General features: G+C 43.8%; 3 protein-coding genes and 7 non-coding genes across 16 annotated transcripts; 5 read left to right on the top strand and 5 right to left on the bottom strand.

Moving 5' to 3' along the window:
- Positions 1–101: 101 nt before the first annotated feature.
- On the bottom strand, positions 102–8,158 carry parvg (parvin, gamma). 5 transcript variants are annotated; one of them, XM_053885349.1, is made up of 12 exons: positions 8,084–8,154; positions 6,993–7,071; positions 6,652–6,716; positions 6,183–6,285; positions 5,362–5,505; positions 4,461–4,576; positions 4,341–4,396; positions 4,251–4,276; positions 4,121–4,182; positions 3,788–4,018; positions 2,854–2,926; positions 102–496 (listed from the first exon to the last, which is right to left on the bottom strand). In XM_053885349.1, the coding sequence occupies exons 2-12, from the start codon at positions 7,048–7,050 to the stop codon at positions 363–365; spliced, it is 1,068 nt and encodes a 355-aa protein (XP_053741324.1). In that variant the 5' UTR covers positions 7,051–7,071; positions 8,084–8,154; the 3' UTR covers positions 102–362. The 5 variants fall into 5 exon arrangements, with proteins under 5 accessions (XP_053741324.1, XP_053741320.1, XP_053741321.1 ...); XM_053885345.1 differs by having other exon boundaries at positions 104–496; positions 6,993–7,121; positions 8,084–8,158; XM_053885346.1 differs by having other exon boundaries at positions 104–496; positions 6,993–7,118; positions 8,084–8,158.
- parvb (parvin, beta) lies at positions 7,194–19,165 on the bottom strand. 3 transcript variants are annotated; one of them, XM_053885342.1, is made up of 14 exons: positions 19,145–19,165; positions 18,196–18,339; positions 11,931–12,020; positions 11,594–11,664; positions 11,401–11,503; positions 10,989–11,129; positions 10,544–10,659; positions 10,350–10,408; positions 10,259–10,278; positions 10,089–10,150; positions 9,957–10,025; positions 9,790–9,891; positions 9,652–9,724; positions 7,194–8,991 (listed from the first exon to the last, which is right to left on the bottom strand). In XM_053885342.1, exons 2-14 carry the CDS (start codon positions 18,302–18,304, stop codon positions 8,915–8,917), a joined length of 1,092 nt encoding a protein of 363 aa, XP_053741317.1. In that variant the 5' UTR covers positions 18,305–18,339; positions 19,145–19,165; the 3' UTR covers positions 7,194–8,914. The 3 variants fall into 3 exon arrangements, with proteins under 3 accessions (XP_053741317.1, XP_053741316.1, XP_053741318.1); XM_053885341.1 differs by lacking the exons at positions 18,196–18,339; positions 19,145–19,165 and adding an exon at positions 15,382–15,434; XM_053885343.1 differs by lacking the exons at positions 18,196–18,339; positions 19,145–19,165 and adding an exon at positions 13,038–13,279.
- hdac10 (histone deacetylase 10) lies at positions 19,137–27,342 on the bottom strand. Its single transcript, XM_053886824.1, is given in 19 exon segments — positions 19,137–19,168; positions 19,232–19,391; positions 20,096–20,284; positions 20,497–20,575; positions 20,655–20,711; positions 21,120–21,205; positions 21,370–21,445; positions 21,505–21,712; positions 24,353–24,420; positions 24,496–24,602; positions 24,693–24,782; positions 24,842–24,901; positions 24,962–25,271; positions 25,340–25,408; positions 25,473–25,577; positions 25,744–25,841; positions 25,908–26,004; positions 26,069–26,203; positions 26,904–27,342. Coding segments are annotated over 19 exon segments (2,085 nt in total). The 5' UTR covers positions 26,963–27,342.
- Positions 21,775–21,848, top strand: trnan-guu (transfer RNA asparagine (anticodon GUU)). Its single transcript has one exon. It is a non-coding gene; the product is annotated as a tRNA-Asn (tRNA).
- Positions 22,092–22,165, top strand: trnan-guu (transfer RNA asparagine (anticodon GUU)). Its single transcript has one exon. It is a non-coding gene; the product is annotated as a tRNA-Asn (tRNA).
- trnan-guu (transfer RNA asparagine (anticodon GUU)) lies at positions 22,385–22,458 on the top strand. Its single transcript has one exon. It is a non-coding gene; the product is annotated as a tRNA-Asn (tRNA).
- trnan-guu (transfer RNA asparagine (anticodon GUU)) lies at positions 22,676–22,749 on the top strand. Its single transcript has one exon. It is a non-coding gene; the product is annotated as a tRNA-Asn (tRNA).
- On the bottom strand, positions 23,617–23,689 carry trnam-cau (transfer RNA methionine (anticodon CAU)). Its single transcript has one exon. It is a non-coding gene; the product is annotated as a tRNA-Met (tRNA).
- On the bottom strand, positions 24,011–24,083 carry trnam-cau (transfer RNA methionine (anticodon CAU)). The gene has a single exon. It is a non-coding gene; the product is annotated as a tRNA-Met (tRNA).
- A 190-nt stretch (positions 27,343–27,532) lies between the features above and the next one.
- trnan-guu (transfer RNA asparagine (anticodon GUU)) lies at positions 27,533–27,606 on the top strand. The gene has a single exon. It is a non-coding gene; the product is annotated as a tRNA-Asn (tRNA).
- The last annotated feature ends 306 nt before the right edge of the window (positions 27,607–27,912 follow it).

The raw sequence follows: 27,912 nt of genomic DNA, 5'->3' as shown, positions 1-27,912 counted from the left end.
TATTTATTTTTCCATCTTAGAATGCTGAACTAGTTACTAATATTACATTTTATTCTAAGCATATTTTGTCAGTTCATATTTTATTCAGTTTTGTTGATACATTATATCGTTTGTAAGGCTATGTAAACAATGAAATCTATTCCTATCGAATGGCTGAAGAACATCAGGAAATGGAGCAGAGCAAGGTGAAGTCACACCTCCAGACCACCAGGGGGCACTAAATTTAGACCATTTAAAACTACAACTTTAGAACTAGATGTTCTGCATGTGTTGTTGTGCAACAAAATAAACAGTAACGGACAGATTAGAGGATTTATTCTGAGGTGGATGAGACGCCGCTTGTTCCACTGAGCGTGTCAGTGTCACAGCTCTGGGACTGGAAAGCCTCCAGTCGTCGCCTGTGCTCCCTCCCCTCGTGGCTCCTGGCTCCCGCGGTGCTTCCTGAACAGAGTGAGCAGGATCCTCAAGGTGGCGCTGGCGTCCTGCGACACCACGTCTGCGGAGACACCAGAGAGCGTTCAGCCACCCGGCATGCTGAAAACATGACAATGAAAAACATTGTCATGTTTTCACCTTCATAAATTTGAATATTCAAATATGGTATTGTTTCCTGTGGGGGAAAAAAGATGGTGATTTCAAATATATGCAGTAAAGCACACGCATCTGAGGAAATGAAGAGAAGTTTTTAGTCAAACAAATACAATGTTTGCTTTTAAATGAGCTGTCATGAATCCAAACATGCGCTCATGTTGCCGACAGTTGGATGGTGAAGCCTTGACTCCTCCTCCAAACAAGAGGCTGGGCGTGAGACAAAGATCAAGTGCGACCTCATTATTGGCTCCCGTTTTAGCTCCCGCCCGCTGGGACCCGACACCCCGTCACAGCAATTACTGCGGTAATTAAAAAGACACTGAAAGTCAATTAAATTACAGCTTGGCCTCTGACTTGGATTAATAGCGCGGAGATGTTGGCAGTTATCACGTCAGAGATTTGCTCAACAATAACATGGAGGAAGGGAGGGGGCGCCACTGAGCCTCCTTGCTCAGGTGAGGAGACCGGAGTGGAGCCGGTTCACTTGTTGGGACAGTTCGAGAGTGGCGTCAGCGACACTTCCCTCTGTGGTTGGACCAGCGGTCCTGACTCCACAGCCAACATCTTCACCAAGACAGACCTCAGCAGAGCAGCAACATACCACATCAGGTGTTTGGCAAATACGACGTGCAAAAATTTATGAGGGACAAAATACACAGGAAAATATTTTTAAAAATGTATAAATGATTCAATAGGCGGTGAAATAAAATATTAATAAATGAATAAATACAGAAATAAATTATCACATGGTAACACGTTGTTAGAATTACCATATTTCTATTATTTATTATATTTATTATTTATCCATCTGTTTCCTCAAATATGCATGTATTTTACATTTCCATAATTATTTAATGATTATATTATTGCATTTCATATTCATATATTAATTTATCTACAAATATATTTTCCTCCAATAAAGTGGAGAAATGCAGAATATGGAAATATGTAAATAGGTGAATAAATGAAAACATGGATATATGACATATAAAACTCTGAAATAAGTGAAGTGGACACAATAAATATAGACAAATGTATAAATTTAAAAAGGCCAGCAAATGAGGAAATACATTTATGATAGTTCATTCATATTCAATGATTTCATCCTTCATTTATCATATCCTTTCTTTCTCGAGGGGACATAGCAGACATGGCTCTTCTAGCATTTCCAGCATGATTGCTCAACAGCACTACAGAAGTGCCGACTCAGGACTCTGAAGGAGTCAAACACACGACTCAGGAAGAAGATAAAACGTCTCATATTTGGACTGGAGATGTCACCAGCCCTCAGACAGCAGGTGAGTTTCAGCTGCTGCAACTCAGACATGGGAGGAAAGCGGGGTTCACGTGTGGGGCGAGAGGCCGCCAGTGGTTCACCAGCGAGTGGTGGCTCCAGTGAGGCGGGTGACGGGGACCCGGCGTGGCCCTGGAGCCGCCGACAGACACGCAGGTTTAGCCCCGGCTGTGTGTGAGCGCCAGCCCGCCTCTTCAATTTCACTTGAGCCGAGTGTGTGTCGGAGTGTGTCAGCCACTGATGTGCAGACGCGTGCGTGAGACTGATCTGAGTGTGTTCCACTGCAGGGAGCGAGGGTGGTAAATGTTTAGTTCACAACTGAGATTATATCCGTGTCTGTGTGTGTGACATTCCCTCCAGTCTCTCATTGTCACTGTGTGTTTGTTTGTGCATGGTTTACTATACTTGTGAGGACCAAGTCTTGACAAGCCGCCTCCTTGTGAGGACATTTTGCTTAGATTTAGAGGGTTAAACGTCACTAAAAGGTCAGAGTCCTGGTTCAGGTGAACCATGAGTTTTGGATGGTTAGGTTAAGGGTGAGAGGCTGGGGAAAGGGTCATGGCCGTGAGAGGTCTTCACAAAAACAGCAAAACAAACATGTGTGTGTGTGCTTGTTTATCCTACTTTTTGGGTACTGATTCTTGACAAAACACTTCCATGTGAGGACCATTTGGCTTTGTGGGGACATTTAGCAGGACCCCACAAGGTTAAGCCTCAGTTTGAGGGTGAAGAGTTCCAAATAATTGGGTTTCAGTTTGGCTCAGAGTCCTGGTTCAGGTGAGCCATGTGTTTTGAAGGGTTAGGTTTAGGGGGAGAGTCTGGGGAAAGGGTAATGGCCATGAGAGGTCCCTGCAAAGATAGAGATACCAACATGTGTGTGAAGCTCCTGAGCTGCTACTGCACGTGTGCTAGCTGCCGTCTCATGTATATTGACACATTTGTTCCGGTGATGAACGCCCATCTGTCACCTTGAGGGTCGATTGGGGTGGTCAGTAATCCCAAGTCGCTCAGGAGGTCGAGGGCCAAGGTCACGTTGTGGAGCTTGAAAGGTAGAGGATAAAAACAAAGTAGAAAAGTGTTATTTCAGGTCACAAACTAGCTTGTCTGCAAACCTGACTGAGGCTTTCAGCGTCTCAGACAAACGTGGATGAATACACACAAACACAGTTTCCCTTAGGATTAGTCAAGTTTTCTGATTCTGTTTTCATGAGGAGTTATGACGTCACAGAGGAGAGTCACCGTCCGCGTGACACCGAGACTTCAGTTGATGGTGTCTTGCCAGCTAACACGACGGAGTGACCGGCAGCTAAAATGTATAATATTATAAATACATTTTGTATACACAAGTTCTCTGTGTGTTAATGAATCTTTAAAAAATGGATTTATGATGAATCTATATGGTTGGTAATGGAGAAAAATGCAATTTTTTTGTTTCATAAGAATGAACAACAAATAATGTAATGTGGGGAAATTTTTTAATAAGGTTAATTAAAAAAAAACAACGACTAAAGTTTTAGGACACAAATGTTGCAACATTTGTGAATAAAAAGTAATGACTAACTTGGACAAATATTTCCATGAACACGTAAATATGTAATCTAGAAAAATGATATAAGCAGTCAAATGTAAATATAAAAATAAAATAAATAAATAATAAAATAAATAAATATTATTGTTAGTAGTAGTAGTAATAAAATATTAATAATAATAATAATAATAATAATAATAATAATAATAATAATAATAATAATAATAATAATAATAATGATGATGAAACATGGTGAACAATAATAAAAATGAAACCTACTTCTCTAACTTGCTGCAGACATTTTTTTGTCCAGCAAAACAATAATACAGACCACGCTCCAGAAGAACGGAAGAATAGTCTGAAGTGGGACGCACCATCTCAGCATGGTTGACCGGCGTCAGGCTGTAGTGGCAGAGCGGCAGGAAGAAGCCCTCCAACTGTCCGATCAGCAGCAGCAGAATCACACCGTCGGCAAACTGCCACACACCGACACCGGGTTCACTGCTGACGTTCCCAGGCGACCGGTAGCTACGCACCTGTTTGTCCAAGTCTGCCACCTGCAGGCCTAACGGGGACATGGCCTGGTTCACAAAGTTGATGAGAGCCTGAGAGGAACAAGGCCGGGAGTGACATTTGAGCTGAGGTTTCATTGAATGACACCTTTCACCTTCCCGTCTGCTGTTGGAAGGGTAGAGTTGCAGTCATACCTTCTTCACCAGGTCGACCTTGTGGGCCTCCTGCTTCAGTAAGCGGTCAACAGCATCGCCCCCTAGTGGCCAGATCGGGAGAATAGCACGGGTCGCTCTCTACAGTGAAATGAGCAGCACTCATACTCACCGTGGCTCTTGCTGAGCGAGTCCGAGCTGCAGGACCAACAAAGAAGTCACCTGGAAGATCAAGACTTTCAGGGTGAACCAGTGCTCTCACCTGGGCCCCGTCAGGACCTGGGTCGTGACCTCCGACCTGATGCCGTTCTTGCTGACCTGACGGTGATGCCATCGTCAGGAAGAGAGGCCAGGCCGCAGCCCGTCTGACGCGGGAACTCACCTGCAGCTCCAGAACTTCCACCTGCACGTCGGCCGGCAGCGGCAGCTCGGGCTGGAAGCGGGTTGCCATGGCAACCAGCAGATGGAGGGTGGCCAGCAGGTCCTTCTGGTGGATGACTGACAGAACATGTTTCCTTGTGAAGCTCCTCCCACAGCTGCGGTCAGCGAGGTCAGCGGAGGACTTCACAGTCGACCGGACACCCGCTGAGCTGAGACCTGCAGCTTCAGCGCCATAATGAGGAGGAGAGCTGATCCTGAGCTGCAGGTCAGCGGCTGCCGGCACAGGTCAGAACCTGCTGGAGGTCCAGCTCAGTCAAACTAACCCTCATTTCCCCCAGAACCTTCTTCTCACAGGATCTTTTTTCTTTTGTACTGAATGTCCCCCATTTATTTTTATTTTTATTTTATTTAAAAATCCTTTAAAAGATGCTGTTTCAGCATCTTATTATTCATAATCATTTAAGATATACTTTTCAATGATTTTCATATCTTTCTATCGATTCATTCTAAATTTTTCATTAATAAATCATTTGTTTAATACTTGCTATTCTTTAATATCAACTTTTATCCTACATTTTCACCTGTTCGTATTAATATATCTACATATTTCACAAATTAGAAATATAATGTTTTCAAATACAGGATTTTTTGTCCACTTTTTGGACATATTTTTTCCCCTCCTCACTGGCTGGTTTCTGTGTCCTGGAGGTTCAGATCAGTGTGTTTCTGCGTGAAACATAACGAAACAGGGCTGAACTTAATTTAGTCTGGAAATCTCCATCCTGTTGACAGTTGCCATGGTAACTGCCGAGGCCCAGAGTTCAGGCGACATCCCTGGGTCTGGACTAATGACCGAGCAGCAGGCGAGGAGAAGCGGCGGCGGCGGCGGCGGGACCACTCACGCTCCACGCTCCAGCGGACGGGCTCGTCCTCCCGCAGGCCCAGGGTCGGCTCCAGCTCCCGCAGGATCTGCTCCAGCTTGTGGATCTGGGCCGAACGGCTCAGAGCGATTTCCTCCAGAGGCAAGCGAACACCAGCCAACCTGGCTGACCAGGGGGGTAAAGCACCGCCGTGAATATGAAGCATCACACTCGTGTCATGTTAAACTCTCTTTGCATTATGAATGAACCTCCCGTCCGCTGAGACTCAGTATGAGGTACAAGACTTTTATTGGACATCTAGCTACGTAAAAACTATTGACACGGTTATTATCTTCATATGCTCAGCGCAGGAACATAATACATAATATGATAAAATAATAAAATAATAAATAGTAATTTAAGTTAAAAAAATATATTACTATTACTGTATTTATTCTAAAACATTCAAGCAAAATCATTCTGTCATTTGAATAATTGTAAATTCTTCAAATATAGAATTGTAGTTTTTATTTTTAGTATTTCAATGTGTTTTTATTTTAATTAGCAAATATATTTGATATGACAAAATAAAGATCATCAATATGTTTTGTCATCTGTTTTGTGATGATGATGATTAATATAACTAATTATAAATCATTGTAAATCATTAATTACATTATTAATATATTAACATAATTAATATAACAGTTTTGTTATTATTAATATTATTGTTATTATTTAGTTATTGTAATGCATTTGATGCCATAATGAATAGAATTAATACATGTATTCAGTAACAATCTGTCTCATTTGATTGGATAAATGTCTTTGATAAATGTGAGTGAAAGTGTGTGTCTGCTCACCCAGCAGGTGATGGAGCACCAGGCCGTCGTACAGATCCTCCTCCAGACTCTGGACCACGATGTGCTCCACTTTCAGGCTGCTATTGATCCAATCCAGCAGCACCTGCAGACACCATTCGTCACAGCGTCACACACCCGTGGCCCAGTTCTCAATCCCGACGTAACCAGACGTCACGGAGGAGAATCAGCATGTGCAATGCACATCCAGTTTTATCAAATTTCTGCACCCCCCAGCGGGGCCCGCCCCACCGTTTGAGAAGGCCTGGTCTAAGCTAAGCTGACTGAGCTGTTTACATGCATTTTAACAGTCCAAACTCAGTCCAATTCTGGTCTGCTCTCTGAGCTCCAGTGTGGATCGTTGGATCACCTTCGACAAGGTCCAGTGAAGGCTGCTAATGATGGTGATTCAAATCTCACAGGCCCCGCCCCTCGCGTGGCTGCAGCAGATGTCATTCATGTTCCCACTCACCTCCTTCAGCTTCTCCAGTTTGGGGTCTCTCAGTGACGTGGGCTGGATGATCTTCCTCCTCTCACCTGCAGGACAGATGGGTCCAGTCAGATACAGAACCTCTCCAGCAGGTCTGCCCCGGGGCCTCCTCCCAGTTGATGTAAATCTCACCGCTCTGATCTACAACTTGGATTCACAAATGTGGAGCAAAGAATGCAGCTATTTAAGACGATACCGTGAAGAGGTGATGGATGGCATCATGCCTCAGTGTCCCCCAACAGCGGTCCCGACTCAGCAGGATTATCGGATAGGATTATTGACTGTATTTCGACGCTGCGTCCGGAGCGTTGCTGCAGTCTCACCTGGGAACAAATGGACGTCCGGGTCTTCTTTCCTGCCCACAGCCAGGTCCCCCTCCATGTCTCCGTCTGATGCTCTGCTCTGTCCATCACCAGAGAGACAGTCAAGATAACAGTGCTGCCTCCTACCTTCTGGCAGAAAGACGGCAGCTCACTCAGCACTCGGGAAACTCTCCACGTTCATTTGAATGACGTTTTTAAAAAAAATAAACCGGCTTTCAGGCAGGAAAGTGTGAAACACTGTTACATTCATCATCAATAGGAGCAGGGACCTCAGTGACAAGGAGAATTTGGGCAGGAGGTGGAGTGAAAGGGTTAAATATTGACACATAAATGATCATAGAAAATATTTGAGAAACAACAGATTCCCAGACATGTAATAAATAACAACATGAAAAACTGCCAAATAAGTGGCGTGAAATTTCAGTGATATTGAGACTTAATTTGAGCAGGAAATGAAGTGAAAGCCGCCAGAAAACAACCGAAAGTGGTGTGAATGGAGTTAATGTCGTCACACACAGACAGACCAACATGAGCCAGCAGTCTGAAATGAAATCCTGTAAATGTTATCATTAAATGAGCAGAAATGATTAACTACTGCTCTGAAAGAACAACGATCAGAACAAATATCAGAGCAGAGTCACGTGAAAAGAGCAAAATATTGCTGCACAAACACAGGAAGTGACGCACCAGCTCTAAATACTGTCAACTCTGAGAAGAGAGAGGGTGTAGAACTGTTAACAGCCGACATATATCTCGTCTGAATTAGGATTTATCAGCAGGAAGGGGTTAAATATTGTCATATGTTTCATCAGGATGGTTATTCTATGGTCACATATTAATAGGAAGTGATGAGCAAAGGTAAAATATTCATGCAAATTATAATGGACAGGAAATGACATAAAAATGATTTTAAGAATATATATATCATCTGGAGAAAAGTCAGGAGGGGAGACATTTCCTGAGGTTGGAGAGCAATATAACCAGGAAGTGACATGAAAGGCTTCGATATTGCTCTGCACTGAAACCAAGGGGCATTCAAGGGTTAAGCTTTGGGTCACAGAGGATCAGTACGACCAGGAAGTGGCTCTTACCTGCCTGTTGGTCTCTTCAGAATCAACAGTCAGTTCAAGCGGGGGAGAAGCAGCGGCAGCATCACTTCCTCTTGGCAGCAGCGGCAGCTTCCTGGTGTCTGGTGAGGGCGGGAGCTTCTGTCGCCGCTGACATTTGCAGGAACAATCAGAGTTGGGGGGCTTCTGGGCGGCTGATTGTTGGGGAGCGAGTGCGGCGTGACATTCAGGAGGTCTCACCCGTGGCAGGAGGGAGGGTTACCATGGCAACAAAGAGATGTAAAGAGACTCGGAACTAAACTTTAAAGTCAACACTAACTATGGAAATTAATGTTCATTTTTAGGTCGGCGTTCATGTCAGATTTCAGCATTTTTTGGTTACTGACGTCAAAAAGCTTATCTTTAAACCGTAAAATTCAGTTGCTATATGTGTCAAACCCCAGGTCCGGGGGCCAAATGTGGCCACATGTGGCCTGCAGAAGCTACAAATGCATATACTTGGCTCAAAAACGTTAGAAATGTACTCAGTTGGTTATTAACAGTACTGCGGTAAAAAAAACTTCAGCCAGTCACTGAACAGGTTCTCCAGCGTTGAATTTAATTCCTTCAGTTGGTCATGACAACAGACTGATCATCATAAAAGTAGATTTGACCTCCATCACTCTTTCATAAAAAAATATTTAAAAAAAAAAACCATAACATGGCGGCAGATAAAGGTAAAAATTGCACATTAGCGTGAAGCAGCACATCTGACCAGAGTTGCGTCGTCACGGCGACGATGAAATGATGAACACAGACCTTTGAAAAGCTCCAGCGAGATAAATAAAGCGACGGACTCGAGCCCTCGCGCGACGTTCACTCTGAGTTCTTATAGTTGGTGAACAGGTTGTAGAGGACTCGGAGGGTGGACTTGAGGTTCAGGTTGACGACGTCTACGGCGAGAAAAAAAGAAAAAAAAAACGATGATTAAAAGGTCCCGAAGCGAAGCGCTCACCTGCTCGTTCTAATTGAGGGGTTTTTAAGGGGGAATTAGTCGGAGCAGAAAATGAAGGTGCTGCTCTGAAATTATGCAAATGAGGCTGCGCCTTGGTCGCCGCCCGACGGCTGCTCCAGCTCTTAATGGAGAGGGTTTAGGCAAATGAGACTTGAGAAGGAAAGAAGCATGTGATTTATCTTCCGCTGAAGAGTCGTGATCAATGGGTTCATGACGATATAATTCCAGCTCCTTCAGATGATTGACATGATCTACATGAATCGGAGGCCGGAGACTTGATGTATTACCCATCAAGTCAAGGATGATGTGTTCAGGTGCTACTACAGTTGTAGGAAAATGACAAGGTTTGCTAGTTTGACTTGATATTTTTTCAACTCTAAAACGTACGAATATTAATAAGGCACTAATATTATTTTACCTGGCTACTGCTGAAAATATTAAATACAATATTTTGGTAGTAATTTTGTGTTTAGAGTAAAAAATAGTTGGGCCTCTTCAAGTTGAGGAGCGTCTAGTTCTTGAATACAAGCTGGACTATGTCTCCACCTACTGGACAGTCGACAGACTGGCCCTGAGGGGCGCGTGAGTGCGGGATCACCTTCAGCTCGGGCTTTCGGCTTCTTCAGACCTGCGTCCTGCATCAGCTCGAAGGCGAACGACACATTGTGGACCTGAAACACAGACTCGCTCTCAGCTGGCTTCCTGGGGGGGTGAAAGGTGGTGGGTCCGAACTGACCTTCTGCTCGAAGGTCTCAGGGGTCAGGTAGAAGCTGAAGAGCGGCACGAAGTAGTCCTCCAACAGGCCCATCAGCAGGATCAGGTAGACGCCGTCAGCGAACTGAGCGCGAGCACACGTGGAATGTTCAACACTCCAGATGTCCTCGCAGTCACATGAGCGCTCACCTGCGTCTCCAGCTCCGTCACCTCCAGGTTCAGCTTGTTCAGGTGTTTGTTCACGAAGGTGATCAGCGACTGCAAGCAACATCATGTGACTCGGGTGTTATCGGTCACGTGACCAGTGTTGGGGGGTCTGACCGTTTTCACCACGTTGAGCTTGTCGGGAGCGTGGTCCATCAGCGTGTCGAAGGCGTCGCGCTCTGCGGCACACGTTTGTGATGTCATCAGTGTCACGCCATTCCTCTATCTCTCCATCCACACGTCCACCTCTCTCTCCGTCCCTCCATCAATGAAAGGCTCAGACTTACCGAAGCGCCCCAACATCATCCTGGAAGGCAACAAGAGGGTGTGAGTTAGTTTGTGGGCCTTCAAACCTAGACGGAGAGAGAAGGGCCGTACTCCGTGGTGCTGGTCAGCTCTTTGGTCACCAGCGCCGTCTGAAGAATCCCCTCTCGCTTCTGGGCACGTGGACAACAGAGTCAGAGTCAGAGTCAGCAGATTTACTTGACATGATTACACAACTGTATTTTGGCTAAACATGAGTAATTTAAAGGCATTAATCCTAGTTTTCTTTTCACGAGGACAGTGCCCACCTTGACCACCACCACCTTCACTGACACATGCTCCGGCAGACGGATGGGAGCCTGGAAGTGCATCGCCAGCGCCACCAGCAGGTAGACGATGGCAACCAGGTTCTTAGAATGAATTGCTGCAAAACACAATGATTGTGCATATGTTTCCTTTATGGCCGCACATGGAGCTGGGGGGGTTCTATCCCAGCTACCTAGGGTGAGAGGCTGGGGACACCCTGGACAGGCCTGCACTCCCTTACAAGGCACGTATAGACAGACAGCCACTCACACACATACACACCTATGGACAGTTAAAAGTTGACAATTGACCACTGTGTTTTTGGACTGTGGGAGGAAATCAGAGTGCAGCAGGGAGCACGACATGAGAAGGGGACAGATGGAGGAGGCATGAAAGTGTCCACACTGTCTCAGATGTGCTCAGGTAGAAGCAGACAGGGTCACTCACAGTCCACGTTCCACTGGATGGACCAACCATGCGGACGCAGGATTTCGTTCACGGCTTCCAGGACGGTCTGAAGCTTCTGTTTCTGTCCGATCTCAGACTGCGTCACCTCGGCGACGTTCAGCTTCCTGCCAGACAACTTTTCTGTCAGAGAAAATACAAAAAGATGCATTTTTTAAACTTTATTTTCACAGTTTACAGCTCACAGATGACATATTTGGCACATCATGAAGACCAGACTGAGAGCAAGTGAAGCAACTCGCAGCCTCGATGTTTCCTGGAGAAAATCTGTCATCTGTGTCAGCCAAGACATATTTTGCAAGGAAGGACAAGCAGAGCTAGATTTTCTGAAATTAAAACCCTTTCAAAGCTGCGGCTAAGCTTTCGATAGCAGCTCGACAACACACTTCCTCACCAAAGAGCTTCTGCAGCACCTGACCATCATAGCAGTCCTCCTCCAGGTCTTTCACGATGATCCGGTCCTCCTCCAGCTCACTGTTGATCCAGTCGATCAGAACCTGAGCAAGACAGCACAGTAGCTTCTCACACTCGTGTCTAAATTACACCACTAGGTGTCACTACCACTTTGATCAGGGAGGAAAACTGACCTTCAGCAGATCTTTAAATTTAGGATTCTCCCGTGACGTCGGGTCCAACATGATCCTCTCAGCGTTCTCCTCTGGCAAAGAGATGAACGGCTCTGTCACTACATGCATTAGTGAACACGTTTGTGTGTGCACGGGATGGTGTGAGTGCGCTGGTCTGTCTGCATGTGAGATGTGTGACGGTTTACTTGTTGTGTTTCACTGAAAATGAGGATGCACCCATTGAGTGTCTACATGTGCCTGAAATAATGTGTACACTTTCAAGTGGTGTGTGGGTGCAGATGTGAGCCAGCAAGCACATCATGGTGCTGCAAATGCCGGTGAGAGTGTGTGTGTGTACCCATGAGAGTGTCCTCAGGATGGATCTCGGTCCCTGAAGGTAGCATGGGCGCGTTGATGGCATTCTTGCCCTCCTCGTGGAGATCGCTCACTGCACACACACACAGTGAGATACAGTTGTGCGAGCATCATTTTCATGACTCTTCAAAATGTGTTCGACTTGGGGCTGTCAACTGATTACAATTTCTGATCTCAGTTTATCGCACTGGAGCTGAGTTAACTCACAATTAATGGCAATTTAATCAGACGTTTGTATCTGTTCCCAATCTCCACTCCGGTATTGAGAACAGCTTCCGTTAAAACACAATTAGATACATTCATCAGGCATTAATCGTGAGTTAACTCAGCTTTAGAGCGATAAATTGAGGTTATAATTTTGGTCTGTCGACAGCACTAGTTCAGATCACATAAGGCCACCGTCAGCTCTTATCTTGAGGCCCAGACCTTTCAAAGCTGGAGGAGGAAAGCGACTCAGGAAGCCAGCATCTCTGCGGGATTACAATCTCACTCCTAATCTCATGAACTTTAATGGTCACAGAGCAACTAGCAGCCTTTGAACATAAGCGTTTCCCGTCTCCGAGCACTGATCTGGACACAAGCTCAAGAGTCGACCTGGAGCTCTGACCAGAGGGAGCTGAGACAGTTAAGCGTTTACACTTGAGTTTCAGAAGCTGTTTCTCTTTGCTCTGAATGACCATGGCAGTGTTTTGACAGAGAACATCTTCTACTGTTGCCACTTTGTCCACAAGGTTTGTAACTGACTTCTTAATATAACTACGTATCTTGATCTCTACCACATGCCTCACACTCCTATACTGACAATGGCTGGTTCTCATGACCGGAACTGATTCAAACTAGCGCATTTTAAGACAGAATAAATGTGAATTTCAGAAAGCTGTCTGTGATATATGACCGTTCTGCTGCTGCATTCAATAATCAATGCGCCATGATTTACTGGAGCGTCAGCAGGCACTTTTAATCTCCCAGATGCACCACACACACAAACACAGAGCTTCTACATCCACAAACACACTGTAATCCATCTGAAATGCAGATTAGCAGAATATTCTTCCCCATGTCAGCACCAGACTTCCTCAATTCAGGTTACCTTGTTTCTTCCTCTTGGTTCCACACAGCAGCCCCGACATGTCCACGCAACTACTTTGGAAAGTGATGGAAGCGACCCGAGGTGCCACAGGAGAGAGTGTGTGTGCGTGTGTGTGTGTGTGTGTGAAGCGCACAGACTGAGCAGCGGCAGGAGTGTAATCACGTGTTTATTTCTGTCACAGCCCAGCGCTGCACTCCAGTTACCAGAGACGCCAGAGTTTTGGCGAGTGCGTGTGTGTGTGAGAGAGAGAGAGAGAGAGAGAGAGAGAGAGAGTGGGAGAGAGAGAGAGAGAGAGAGAGAGCAGAAGGGAGAGAGAGTCTGGAGACTAGATGGTAAAACACTGACCAGGACTAGACCATGTGGACCTCCAGTCAAAGGCCAGTGATGGCAGGTCAGTAGCTTGTCAAATATCAGCCATAATAGTACAATATTTTTACTAATGAAATACATAGATAGCATGATAATATGATAGCGACCCAAAATAACTGCTTAAACAGACCCAATGACGAGATAGTGCATCAAATTCTGAGCAATTCAGTCAGTGAGTTGAAGTAAATATTGAGAGCCACCGGTAGGTCAAGCAATATATAAGAAGTATAGTGTGGTCGAGAGCTAAATATTGAGTCAACAAGATTGTGAGAGATACTGCAGACATGTTTTGATACCTGCGCTCTAGTCGATGTTCAAGCCAGCTCATTCAACTCCTTCTAGTTTATCTACTCCGAGTCTCAACGAGGTTCCAGGGGCAGCAGTCAAATGAAAGATGCCCGGACTACCATGGTCCCCAGAAGCCTCTTACTGAGATCAACAGTGTGATGTTTGGAACACCTCAGCAAGGAAGCTGCCAGGAGACACATCTGCTGGGTTGTACTTTGAGTCACTTCTGTTCATCTAAAGGCTCATTTATGCTCAACGTTCCATACAGATCTAGATGGAGCCACCTGTCGCGCTCTAGGTTTATTTCCTCCGTATTGCAGCATGTTTCCACACAGCTTACTGATACGGACCATACAGGGCACTCGCACCGGAAACCATGGGGGCTGTTACTACCCGATACGTAGCTCAAGTGAGACGCGAAGAAGACATAACAATGGGGGAAATTCTCCGTCCTCCAGTGGAGATATATTGAACAGCCTCACCGGCCACCACCTCCTGTGACGCTGCCTCCGTTTCCTCTTTTGTGCAAGAGCTACATGATCAATACTGACTCCACAGTCACCATGTTGGCTTTGGAGTTTGTTGTCGTCACAAACTTTGGACTCTGGGCTGCTCCCCCTGGTGGATATAGTGGTGAACAGCACTTCAAAAGGAACTCTCCAATTCTGTGATCAAAAACTGGTGGGATTGTAGCTACTGCCAGCAGATCTGAGGACTTCTGTTACAGTGCGTATCTTCTGATTGATGGTGCCGCTGCGACGCACCCACGAGGGAGTAACTGGATCCAGCAGAAGTGGCTCGATGACATGTTAACAGAATCACAGTTCATTAACTCGGAGATACTTTCTCTCCGACGACCTCTCCTCTGAGGAGCAGCTAAATATGGTCACTGTTGTTTCTCTCAGGGGAAAATTAGAGTCAACATCAGCAGAAGCCGTCAACCTCCCACCCCCCAAGAGGAGGGGTGCTGAAGGGAAGTGGGGGTATAAATAATGCAGCAGTGAGGGAGACGAGAGACCGAGTAAATATAGATCCTGCTATTTACAGCACACACATCAGAGGACTCCGTCACACGGGAGTGGTGGCTCTGCCATCTAGTGGAAGTCTAAAAGACTGCATTTACAAACAACAGAGCCATGTCTGCTTCACCTTTAAAAAAGAAAAGAAAAGAAAAAGCGAGATATATTTTATCTTATTTTATGTCTAAAAATTAAAAGGTAATTTTATCCTTTTTTTCTGAAATAGAAATCAAATAATTAGAAACAGTTTTAATAACTGATAACATGACAATGTGTTTTAGTTACTATCAGTTTAAGGACAAAACATGGGTTATATAATAATGACTTTGTAATATTGGTTACATTGTGGCTAAATAACAGGTAAATTAAGCATCATGTGTTAAAACTATTATTCTGAAATGAAAACAATGTCCATTTTAGTTCTCTAAAATTCAATGTCAACATATCAATGTTAAATATGGAAATGGAAATAGATTTTTTACAGTGCAATCCTAGATATAATAATATAGACAGATTGAGTTCAATTCAGAATAGAAATTAGGTTCTGAATAAACTTAATATTATTATTATCACAAAAAAATAACAACTGCATTTTGAGATTTTACAAATAAAAATACTTCATTGTGAAGAAGGTTAAACCAGAATATTTAAAAAAGGCTGCAACTTACTGCTGTGGCCGTCCTCTGACAGTGATGAGCTCAAAGGTTTACATACAAACTGAGGCGCTTGAACGAGCTGATAAGTCATGAGGATGTGACTACAGTCATCGCTGTGACCAAACCTTATCAGCCACCTACACACTTCCTTTCCCAAACTTAAACTGTCTGCACCAAAAAAACACAAATTAAATTCAAGGTTTCTCCAAGTGCACCTTCCCACGCCGAGACCACCACCAGGGTCCAACATCACTCACCAGAGAGACTTTTGGGTCACAACGGTTCCTGAAACGTTCATTTTCTCCTGCTTATTCCAGGTGTCTATCCCGCCAGAGGAGGGGGCGCCCAGGACAGGACACTTCTCAAGATGTGAGGTGCCGTGGCGCCACCGTGTGGGCGAAGACGGAATACGAAGAAGTGTCGTCAAGTGTGAAACACACACAGGCGAACAGTTCACAGGTTTCAGCTTAAATTAGTTTGAGAAAGAATAAATATTTATAAAACCTGGTTCAAGTTCTGATTTCCAACGCCTGGAAATGTGCAATTTGATTTCGATACATGCAACACTGTCAGTACAGTTAATATATGTGAAGATTAGCCATTTATAAATGATGAATGATTGAATGAATATTTACTTTCACCCCCCGTCAAACATACATCTCAACTTTTATGATACTAAATCCACCAAAAGTTCTGTTTCTGTCCGAGCACTGAGAGCAAAACATTGATATTTGACTGAAAACATGAAATAAGATCATGTCACAGATGCTTTTATAGCAGCCTAATCTGACGTGTAACCCACTATAGCACTTATCAAAAGTCACTTTGGCTAATAGCCTCCGCCAAGCCCTCCACACTTGTCAAAACAAACTAACACCCTTGGTGACACACTCTTGTGTGAAATAAGAGGAAACTCTCCAGCTCATCTTCACGGTGTTTCCTCCACTGAAGGGACCCCACCCTCCGAAACCACCAACGTCTGCAGGGTCAAGACAATGTCAGTGACAACCAACACCTCAAGTTTTCTCCCACAGCTCCATGTCGCAATTATTTTAGTCACTTCAAACTGAAACTATTGATGTGACACCAGAGACATCTGCATCCTAATATGGCTGCGACTGAATCAGATGTGGCGCTGGAAATGATTAGTATGTTTGCCACAAGTTTTGGTTCCACCACGTCTTAAGTCTGTTGTGCTATTTAAACCTCCTACCCCACCTTTTTTCCCCATCTCTGTCAATCACAGAGGGTGAGTTTATATATCATGGGACTCCACTCTTTTGTAAAGAGAATAAGACGAAAACGGACAAACACATCTCAATCGAAATAGACTAGACTTTTGGTGAGGTTCTATCTGAGGATTCATTTGGATCTATGAATCTAAGTATTTCCCCAGTTCATTTTCTACAGAGGGCAGGAGCACAGCAGTGTCACTGTTGTTAAAACATCCCCAAGATTGAGGCAAAAGTTCCACAGAGAATTGAACCAGCAAACAAGCCAAGACTGCGTCAGGTAGCCAGAGGTTAGACACGTGAGTGTTGCTAAATTGAAACATCTTCATGAAGACCAACAGAATCAGCTGAAGACTGGAGAGTATTCTTCTTCGCATGACACTGGAGTGTGTTTTAGGGGCTGTGTCACTCTACTGCCACCTGCTAACCTCTCAACATCATAGCAAAAAAAAGTGGCATATAGGGCAATAATATTGAGTATAAAATATATATCAAAAATACTTTTGGAAGGTGCTGAGTTTCTAGTTAGGGCTGGGTGATTATACCATTGAGAGGTTTTGATCGGTGAGCTGAGACAGTTCATATGTTAATATATTTAATTCGCATATTTATATATATATTTTTAGAAAGATTGTCTTATGGTCGTATATTGTCTATTTATTTATATTTTTTATTTAATTTGCTTTGTTGTTTGTTTAATGTTATAATAATAACGCTACTTCACTATGTCTTCATTCCATGCTCCAAGATCTGGTATTTGAAAAAATAGCATGAGCCAAAATTTGAATGACAATAATTATTACTATAAATAATAATCTTTATTATTACTATAAATACTAATATTACTGCTACTAATAATCATAATAATAATACTTTTGTATTCAGTCACTGAAAAACGAACTTCCAACGGTTCCTCCTCTTGCTGTTGAAGTGCGAATGCTGGAACAATTTGTGTGTATGTGTCACTGTTGTTTCTTCCCTGGAAACATATGGTTGACTCAACACACACACACACACACACACACGCGCACACACACACACACACACACACACACACACACACACACAGGGGTCGAAGCTTGCAGCTGTCTGTCACTGGACTGTTGCAGCTTAAAATAGTTTCCCAAGCAGTTGGGAAAATGTAGCGTTCGGAAGCAACAGAGTAATATAGCGAGATGACTCTCCTTTCCTTCAAATGAAGGCAGGACAGAAGTGACGTGTGAAGTGATCTGTCTTATCTGACATTCCCGCCGGATCTATTTTCTGCTTCTGAGTTCAAGAGCTGGGACGAGTGTCTGGTCAGGCCTCACACATAAACTTGAATCGAACAACTCACTCATTAAAGACGGTACGCTTTAGTTCGTGGTTGCAAAAAGGGCTTCCGCGCCATTGAAAATGTCCAAAACGTTGGAAAAAAAAGGACAACAACCGTATTATTTAATTATGGTTGATGTGGAGGTCACGTGACCGCAGCACCATGGACAGGAACGTAACAAGTGTAAGAAAACAGCGGGTTAATATTCGGGTCAAAGCGTGTATTTGGAACGGTAAAAAAAAAAAAAAAAAACTAAACATATCACTTGTTTTCATTTACCTTCTTTGGACTTCTTCCTCCGGGACAGGGTGCCTCCTAATTTCCCCAGAAAGGACTCGTCCTTTTTCATCTTGTGCGACCCTGAAGATGACGTCATGGTCCCAGACATCTCTCGGTGGGTGTTGTTGCGTTATTTCCTCGGTTCTGAACCAGAAAAGTACAATTAATGAGGGTGAGACGGGGAGTATTTGGAGCAGACAGTCTCGGTGCGGGACAGAAGAAGCATCAGCAGCGAGTTCGACTGATTCAGTTTAGAGGCGCACCACAGCGCAGCTCACAGGCCGGGTGAAGAACTGCAACAACAAGCCTCGTGAACGTCTCCTGAAAATATACTGTATCTATTTCACACTTATATCATATCAAAATCTATCGTTCATCCCATTTTCATTACCTAATGTCACCATTTTCCAGTTGTCTCTCACTCAATTTTTCAGTCCAATTCTTGTTTAGCACAAGATTCGTATTGTGCACCATAAAAAATGTGGAAATAAAAAGAACTAATACTACACATTCATTTACTTTAATGTGGTAGTAGGCTGTGCCTTTCCATATATGGAAATCAATTTAGTGTTGTTGCTATTTTGTCTTGAGTGAAAACCAGATCGAAATTTGTTCTTTTAGTGAGTTTTAAATTCATAAATTAATGTTAAAAATTCATTCCCATTGATGCTTTTACATTATGAAATGTCAATTCTTATTTCTTATTTTTTAAATATATGTATTTATATTGTTATATCTCTGTGTCTCTTTTTTGAAAATATATTATCTTTTTAGGATATTTAAACTTTTTATGTTTTTAATGTGAACAGATTACATCATAAATTTAACTATAGTGTAGCATAAAATGGTTGTGTGCGAAATCACTATTTGCAGTGTTGGTGTGCGACTCATGACAAAACGACAGAACAGTGAAAAAGAATTTATTTGAGTAGAAACAAGCCTCAATCACCTCCTTGGTCAGTTTCAGGTGCTGCTGGAGAGAGAAGAGAAAATAGACTCCGTTTTGGTCTCAGATCTGTGGTCCAGTGTCGCTCACCTGTGGTCCTCAGCATCGTCCAGTCGGCCTGCAGTCGTCTCCTGAGCAACTCCAGCGTGTCCATGTCCTCCTGCAGGGGAGCAGAGAGACGTCCGAGTGGTGGGGCCGGGTCTCCAGAGAGAGCCGAGACCGTCGCAGCCACACTGGACTCCTCACTCTCCTGAAACAGAACCAAGAGCAGTTCTGCTGAGTTCAGCTATAAGTGAGGAAAAATACTGGAATCCAGGAAACCTTTCAATGGTTGGTTGTTATTTTTTAATTAATGTTCTGCTTTGTTAACACAAAATGTTTCTTTTTTGTTGTGTACTTTATTATACTGACACTGTTCATGTTACTTTTTTCAGTGTTGCCTTTCATTTAGCTTTTTCTCTTGGATTTTATTTTGTTTTTCTTTCAATACGTGTCCTTTATGTTCATTATGTGCACATTTCGTCTTTTATTTCTACTGCTGTTTCATTGAGATTCCAATAGTTTCTTACTAGAGAAATTCATCTTTATTTAGCTTCAATTATATTCATTCATATATTCGACTGTTTGCATACAGTATTGTTTTTCATTTAAAATAACTATAATAGCAAGGACTGGTATAATAATTATTATATTAACATAATTTCACCAGAAATTTAATTCCCTAAATAATGAATTCAATGTTTATGAGTTTAGCTGACAAATATATTGTTATTTTGTCTTTTTATTTCAACAAAAAAAATCATAAAAATACTACATTTTATTATTTATTACACTTTATTTTCCATTTTTCTTCTTTTAATGTGTGATGCAATGATTTTTGATAAAATGAATTAATATATTATCAATCCTACATTGTCAATGCTAGAGTGGAGAGTCTAAGCCCCGCCTGCTCACCTGCATGAGGACCAGAATATGTCCGAGAGCCAGACCCTGCAGGAGACCAGTCAGCTGCTGCCACATGTCATCACAGACACCACAGGCTGGAGACCGGATAAGCAGCACCAGACTCGGGTCAAACTGGTAGCCCAGAGGCAGCAGGAGGCCCAGCACGGCCTGGGTGAGAGCCGACACGTCGCTACAGCCCTGCAGAGGGACACGCAGAGTTATGGATGACCCAATATGGGAACGCTGGGCAACACAGGACAAGCACTTCATGAAAAAGAAGTGTCAAATAAAAGATAAAATATCAGACCTCACCCCCATCCCAAACATCAGAGGAAGCCCTTTGAATCCATCTGAATCTCTAACACGGTAAGAATTATGAACAAACTAAAGAGCAGCCGAGTGAACTCCACCTTCTTCAGACACACTCTGATGTAACACTTGTTCTCCTCCTCTGGCTGCTTGGAACTCAGATGGACCAGCAGAGTGTTCCTGAGAAATAAAGTGGTTGTGGCTGATTCCGCTGCAGATGCTTCATGAATTCTTCATGAGGGTGAAACTCGACACTCACCCGACGTCTGCCGTCAAATTCCCGAGCTCCATGTCTCCAACAAGTACAACCAGAACCCTGCACGGAGGAGAGACCACCACTTGTTAGTGCCAGTGCCAGGCGTCTTCGCTGACTGATTCTAGTTACACAAGCAAAACCATTTTTTGACAGAAGATGGATGAAGTGGACACTGAGTGACCAGTTGATCCAAAGTAAGGTGAGCAACATGTTTTTATCAAGCTGCTGATAGTAAAATGAACACACATCATGAAGCTAATAACAGTCCCTAAAATGTATCAGAAACTTTTTATTTTGAGATTTTCAAATACTGTGATGCTCCTCAAGCAGGTTCACTTTCACTTTCCACCCCTGCCTTCCTGCTCTGTTTTCCTGCTCGAAAAAATGCCACTCAAAGTAACCTACGAGATTACGTTAACTTAAGCAGACGATAATTACAATGAATGTTGAATAAAGATGAGGCCTCACCGACGGCTCGGCTCAGCAGCAGCATGCTGAAGGACACTCTTCGTCGCCATGGAAACATCGCTGACCAGAGCCAAGCCTCTGCAGATCTGCTCCAATTAAAAGCACCAGTTAATGCTGAGAAGATCCTTGAAATACATCGGAACTATTTCAATGCATAAGTAACAACAGACGTCATCTGACTGCCCTACTTCACACACTTCAGGTCACATGACCGCAGCTTCATTTGAACCAATAGCATTCAATACGTCACCTTATTTGAGTCCATCGCGTCCACTAGCGCAAGGACCCTGCCGAGCACCGACTGAGCTTCTTCCACCAAACTCTCTCTGATCAGAAATAAACAGTAGAAAAGAGCTGCACATCCTTGTTTGTTAGTGTCTCTCACTTGAGTATCGGAGGCGAACAGAAACGCTGACAACATCCAGAGACTGTCACGTGGTCTGGGAGCACGGCTGCCACACGGGCAGGAGAAGAGACACGCTGCGGTGGCTCTGGCCAAATGGCTTCTGTGCTGGCGCCCCCTACTGGCTGCTCCTGTTCTTCCGCCGCCAGTTTAACACGCTTTGTGCTAATCTCAAAAGTCGGAGCGTCTGCTGGAAAAAGGACATCCCATTTGAAAATCGATTCTTTTTCTCAGGATTTACAAGTGGAGCAGGTCTCTGTGGCGCAATCGGTTAGCGCGTTCGGCTGTTAACCGAAAGGTTGGTGATTTGAGCCCACCCAGGGATGAGGTTACTTTCTTTTAACCTTTAAATTAGCTTCCAATGAACCCATCGCACGCCGAGTATCAAACTGCAACACACATTTTAAGTCCATAAATAGGAATTAAAAAGGGGCTTAGCTTTATGCTCAGTTCCAGAATATTTACAGTAATAATACAAATTCTATCCAGCATAGATGTTGGACGTCAATGCTTAGCATTGTATCATTTGAAATTTCGATTTTACGGCCTGCTTTTGAGAGGAGTGTTATGTCTCTGTGGCGCAATCGGTTAGCGCGTTCGGCTGTTAACCGAAAGGTTGGTGGTTCGAGCCCACCCAGGGACGTGCACACTTTTTTTTTTTTAACTTCCAATGAAGTGATCTCACACTATCTAACCACAACACACGTTCCACCATAAACAGCAACTGAAGGGCTATAGCTTAATGTTCTGTCGCAGAATAATAACAAAAAACTATATCCATCATATATGTTTAAAGCAATATTCAGTTTCTCATTATTTCATTTGAAATCTTTTTTTTATAAGGTGTTCAGCCCAGAACCATGTCTCTGTGGCGCAATCGGTTAGCGCGTTCGGCTGTTAACCGAAAGGTTGGTGGTTCGAGCCCACCCAGGGACGTGCACAGTTTTTACTTCCAATAAAGTGATCTCACACTATCTAACCCCAACACACATTTTATCACAAACAGCAACTGAATGGCTATAGCTAAATGTTCTGTCGCAGAATAATAACAACAGAAAACTATATCCATTGTATATGTTTAACAGCAATATTCATTTTATCATTATTTCGTTTGACATATCTTTTTTTTGTAAGGAGTTCAGCACGGGATCATGTCTCTGTGGCGCAATCGGTTAGCGCGTTCGGCTGTTAACCGAAAGGTTGGTGGTTCGAGCCCACCCAGGGACGAACACGTCTTTTTATTAGGATCAAGGTCCACTACTGTGACTGGCCATGTTACGAGACTGGAGTCCCCGAGGGAGGCTGCTCAGCCAATCATCATGCCTCAATGGCATAGGCTGCGTGTCTGTTTCCTAATCTGAAGGTCATGAGTTCAAGCAACACGGGCTACCAGCACCTACATTTCAGTCGGAGAAGGAGAACATTAAGGTGGTGGTCATAGCAGGTGCACATACGTTTCAGTCGGCCAACATTTCTAGAAATCTTTTTAATAATATCTTCATTGTTTATTCTATATTGGTTGTTGTGAGTAATAATCTAGTTGTCAGTAATGTTCGACAAAATTAGAAGAAATAAATGTTTGAAATGGATCAGATCATAAAATACAACTTTCACACTTTCAATACAATTACTGAAATAAATTAACTTTTTCATAATATTCTAATTATATGACCACCACCAGGTGGGATTGGTAATATTACTGGATTAGAAATACCAGTCAGATTACCACAATTGGGAGGGTTTGAAGCTGCCATTGTGTGCCAATCTTCTTCCAGATATTGTAGTCAAACACACCCTTCCTGGTGTATCCCGGATAGAAGATCAAATTATTCTTTGACAGTACTTTAACAGCTCTTCAGCGATGTAGAGGAGCTAATCTCATCTAAATGTGAGGTAAGGGAATGGGATTTACCACACAATGTAAACAAAAAGAAACCCCGAACTTTTAGAGGGATTCTTCAGCGTTAAATTTCAGTTTAGCTGACCATTGCGCAGCAGGTCATGTCTGAAGTTGTTAGCAAGGTGTTCTACATAAATACTTCAAAAAGATTAGCTATTGAGCAGAAATCTCTGACTAACATGAATAAAAAGAAGTGCCCCGTGTGAGGCTCGAACTCACGACCTTCAGATTATGAGACTGACGCGCTGCCTACTGCGCCAACGAGGCAGTTACTTCACCAGACATCCCAAATAATGTCACACGCGGAATGGTCATTGCCGTCCTGTGAAAGCTGCCATTTTTTTTTTGGTTTGATCCAAACCCTACGAATGTGTCTCTGCGCTACAACCAGTTGACAGGCAGAAGCACCTTTCTCTGCAGTTTGAAAGTGTCGTACTGTACTGAGAATACCGTGACAATCCCTGTATTGACAGCAAGAAAACAAAAAAATGTAATTGTTTTGCAGTAGCATTACAAGAATTACTGTGTGATTGCAGAACTTGAATACATAGGACTGTTGCTCAACAACTGACTCTTCGAAAAAAGAAGTGCCCCGTGTGAGGCTCGAACTCACGACCTTCAGATTATGAGACTGACGCGCTGCCTACTGCGCCAACGAGGCCTGTGGAACAGGTCCAGATGCATCAGACCTCAATGGGGATTAACTGACTGGAATGAGCCAATCCATTCCAACTCAAATGGTTTGCCAGACGGCCTCTGATCCTGAACAGCTCTGTGTGCTCCTTGTCAACATGAAACCACACTGCAACTCACTGATCAGGACCTTTCCTGTCAGAATAGTGTCAATTACCGTACTGTGGGACCAATCGAGGATTTTTAATCTGATCAACAACTCTTCCTCACGTCTTTGGCTCTTGGAAAAGTGATTACCTGCGCATGAGAAACAGGACCAGAACTTCTGATGTGCAGCTCTCACACAGTGCAGCGTCTCCAGCGTGCTGAAGGAAACAGACACCAGTTTAGGTGCTACGTTTTGCTGTTTGCTGATATCATTACAATAGCCGAGAAAAAACCTTCTACAGGGACCAGGGAGGTTTTGGGGTCGAGGGCACGGGTCTCCCAGCAGAGTGTGGACGGTCTGACACACAGACTGAGGTAGTGAGGTCAAGTTGTAGCCGCCCTGGAACAATGAGGAGTTTAAACTCACAAACAAGCAGCAGGAAGAATGTGGTGAGCTGAGCAGCTTGTGGGTCAAACTGAGTGAACAGACCTCCAGCACGGCGCACACTCGACCTCCTGCAAGGTTCATCAGCAGGTGAGTCAGGTGGGCGAAGACGTCAGGTGTGGCACACATTTCACCCTGGAAGCATCTCATGATCATTAAATCGACTTGAGACTTGACGCGGGGACGAAGTGTACCTCTGGATCTCCGATGGCAGAGTCGAAGCCTGCACACACCAGCACCAGCTCTGGAGCAAACTGAGAGATTGAGAGAGGCTTCAATACGTCTGAAGGCTACGAGGTAGGCAACAAGCTCACCTCATAGGCAGCAGGGAGGAGGACGTGAAAGAAGACTGACAGGTAGTCGCTGTTCTGCATTCCCACCTGGGAAATGGAGGGGGCGCAAGTGAGCATGTCACCATTTTTCCATGGTTTTGCAGTGTATGAACCTTAAATTTACGATTCAATAAATACATTCAATTCGAGCCGAATGTCACTCGCCTTGTTCCAGGGAACGTTGATGTTCATTCCGGCGCCTTTTCCTTTGCCCACAGAATCAAAATCAGACTGTTTGAGGTTCGGCCAGAACTGCTGATGCTCGTAGCGATGCCAAGAGAAGTAGAGCACGCTGGGGAACGGGCTCAGTCCAAACTCAGATATCAAAGCAGGAGAAACTTGAAAGAAGGAAACACTGACCTCGAGTCGTCCTCGAAGCTATATTGCACACCTTGACCGTGATGGACATCCCAGTCCACGATCAACACCCTGGAAGAAGATTTAACAATGTCAAAATCAGTTGATTGTGTTACACACGGAACAGCAATGTGACCGTTTTATCCTGTGTTTCTGTTGGGCATATTTGGCGGCGATGGCCACGTTGTTGAAGACACAGAAGCCGTTGGCTGCATCTCTCATGCTGTGATGTCCCGGAGGCCTGTGAAGTACAACACAAAGCTACAGTACACACACAAGTATGTTGCTAGCTGCTAAACCAAAGCATTGACAAGTAAAAAGTAAACTTTCTGAAGCCCCTTTCAAAAGTCCAGGAGATCGATTCAGCAGCCAGTGACTCAGTGAAGGTTGATGTGTCACAGCCTCACCTGACCAGGGCCATGCCGTTCCTCACCTTCCCTGTCAAAACAGCGTCCACCAGTTGCAGTGCAGCTCCTGCAGCCAGCTTGGCACAATGGTAGATGTTCTACACAACAATATCACAGCTTAAATCACAGCAGGAAGATCAACTGAGGAGCAGAGAAAGACCTACAGGATGGAAGTAGACGTCACCATACTGCAGAGTGAAGTCCTTCAGGTCCTCAAGAGTCATGTAAGGAGTCTTCTTCACAGCTTCCAGGTACTCCTCGCTGTTGGGACCAAAGCGTGGGTTAGTTTAAAACCATTGAAAGTGTGTCTGTGGTTCAACGTCACCTGTGAACTAGGAGAATCTCGGCATCGACGGCCTCACGAACAGGTATGGACACACAGCGGTTGACAAGCCCCGTCCTCAACAGAGCTTCATGAGTCACTGTCAGTCGCTCGGGGACCTCGATTTTACATACTGGACTGGATCAGAATTTTATTATAATCAGGATATGAATTTGCTTTCAGTTACACTAACAACCACGTCGAACTACAACATTCAATAACACGTCGTTTAAATGCTGACTCAAGCAAAGGGAATAACGTAGACACAAGCATTATGAAATAAAACAATTACAACATCGATCTATCTCGGTGAAACATTTCGACACTTAAAAAAATGTTGCGTTTGCTTTTATTTACAGGAATACGTAAGACACAAGTTTGACTAAGTCACGTTTTTTCGCGAATATTAAAGCATTTTAAATGCTGCAATATACTGTAATAGACCTTGAATTTATCTGGCCTAATAGTCACAAGTAGAAAACAATTTTCACCTTAAATATAGTCATAAAAAAAGCGCTCCGTGTTACCGTTTAAAGAGACCGGGTGAAACACCAAAACTTTGTTCCTACCACAACACATTAAAAAAACATTTAAGACTTAAACATTCCGAAATGTTACCAAAAAAATCGTAAAACGTAGGTGAGTTTATTCAGCATTTCTTTGCGCTTTTGACAGCTAGACATCAGTGTGCTGGTACTTTGCCCGTTTAGCTTGTAGCTAAAACGTGTTAACCACGATAGCGTCGGCTAAACTCCGATGCCAGGCCTATTTAAATTAAATTTAGACGCATTTGAGTATACTTGGTTGTATTTCGCAAGTATATTTAATGCGTACTTACTCAACCCACAGCAACTTGTAGTTCGTCATCTCCTCGTCGTAGAGCAAAGCTGTCCCCATCGCGGCTCTTTTCTCCAGTTGAAATGCTGCTATGTTCGGACGGTTCGGTCGGCAAGTTACGCGATAAAATGACCATTAAGTCCTATATGTACGATTAAATGGTTGCAATTCAAACGCGGGTCCTGCATAAGACGTTGGTCCTCTGTCAATAAATGGTTGGACAGCGCCGCCACCCGGACTGGTTTAGCTACGGCTCCGAAATGGTTTTGTTTACTGTATATAGCCTTCATGAGATCGCAATAAGAAGAGGTTGCGTTCAGCTGCTGGCTTGGTGCGGGAAAAGCGAGCTTCCCGGAAGTAAAACGCTCTTTGCTGTTATTTATATAGTGATATTAGTGGCAAAGCACTCAACAAATAGTTATGTGATTAAGGAAATATAAGAACTGAAGACGGTTTCATCTGAAAACGCGTGAATTGGGACCAGAAAGGAAAAGAAAAACACAGGTGTTGAGGAAATGCAGTGACGTGAACGCGTCACTCCTTGGTTCAAAGATGCCAGCGATACGCGTTTATTGATAGCTACACTGCGAATTAAGAACTAAACGATTGACATACTCACGCTCTTCGACAGTCTCTGTGGCGCAATCGGTTAGCGCGTTCGGCTGTTAACCGAAAGGTTGGTGGTTCGAGCCCACCCAGGGACGCATGCCTTTTGAATGCACACGCTTTTCTAGTTCAGCAAGTCACACACAATAGTGTTTACTTTGTTTGCAATAGTATTTTGTTTGTTTGCGAGCTATATCCACTACAAGAAGTCTACACTTGTTTTGTTTTGAGATAGTTGTATTATTTATAGTCATTAAGAAACCCATTAAGCTAAGGATTTTATGACTTCCTCAGGATAAATTCTTGGATCAAATGCAGTGGCTTCTGCTGGTTGTCTACTTGCGTCCGTACTGCAGGAAGTACAAAGAAAGGCATCTCTCTTATTAAGCACAGTATCACCCTGA

Source organism: Synchiropus splendidus, chromosome 14, assembly GCF_027744825.2.
Source record: "Synchiropus splendidus isolate RoL2022-P1 chromosome 14, RoL_Sspl_1.0, whole genome shotgun sequence".
NCBI classification, from domain to species: domain Eukaryota; kingdom Metazoa; phylum Chordata; class Actinopteri; order Syngnathiformes; family Callionymidae; genus Synchiropus; species Synchiropus splendidus.
Note: the sequence above shows the minus strand (reverse complement) of the source record. Positions and strands in the feature narration are given on the sequence as shown.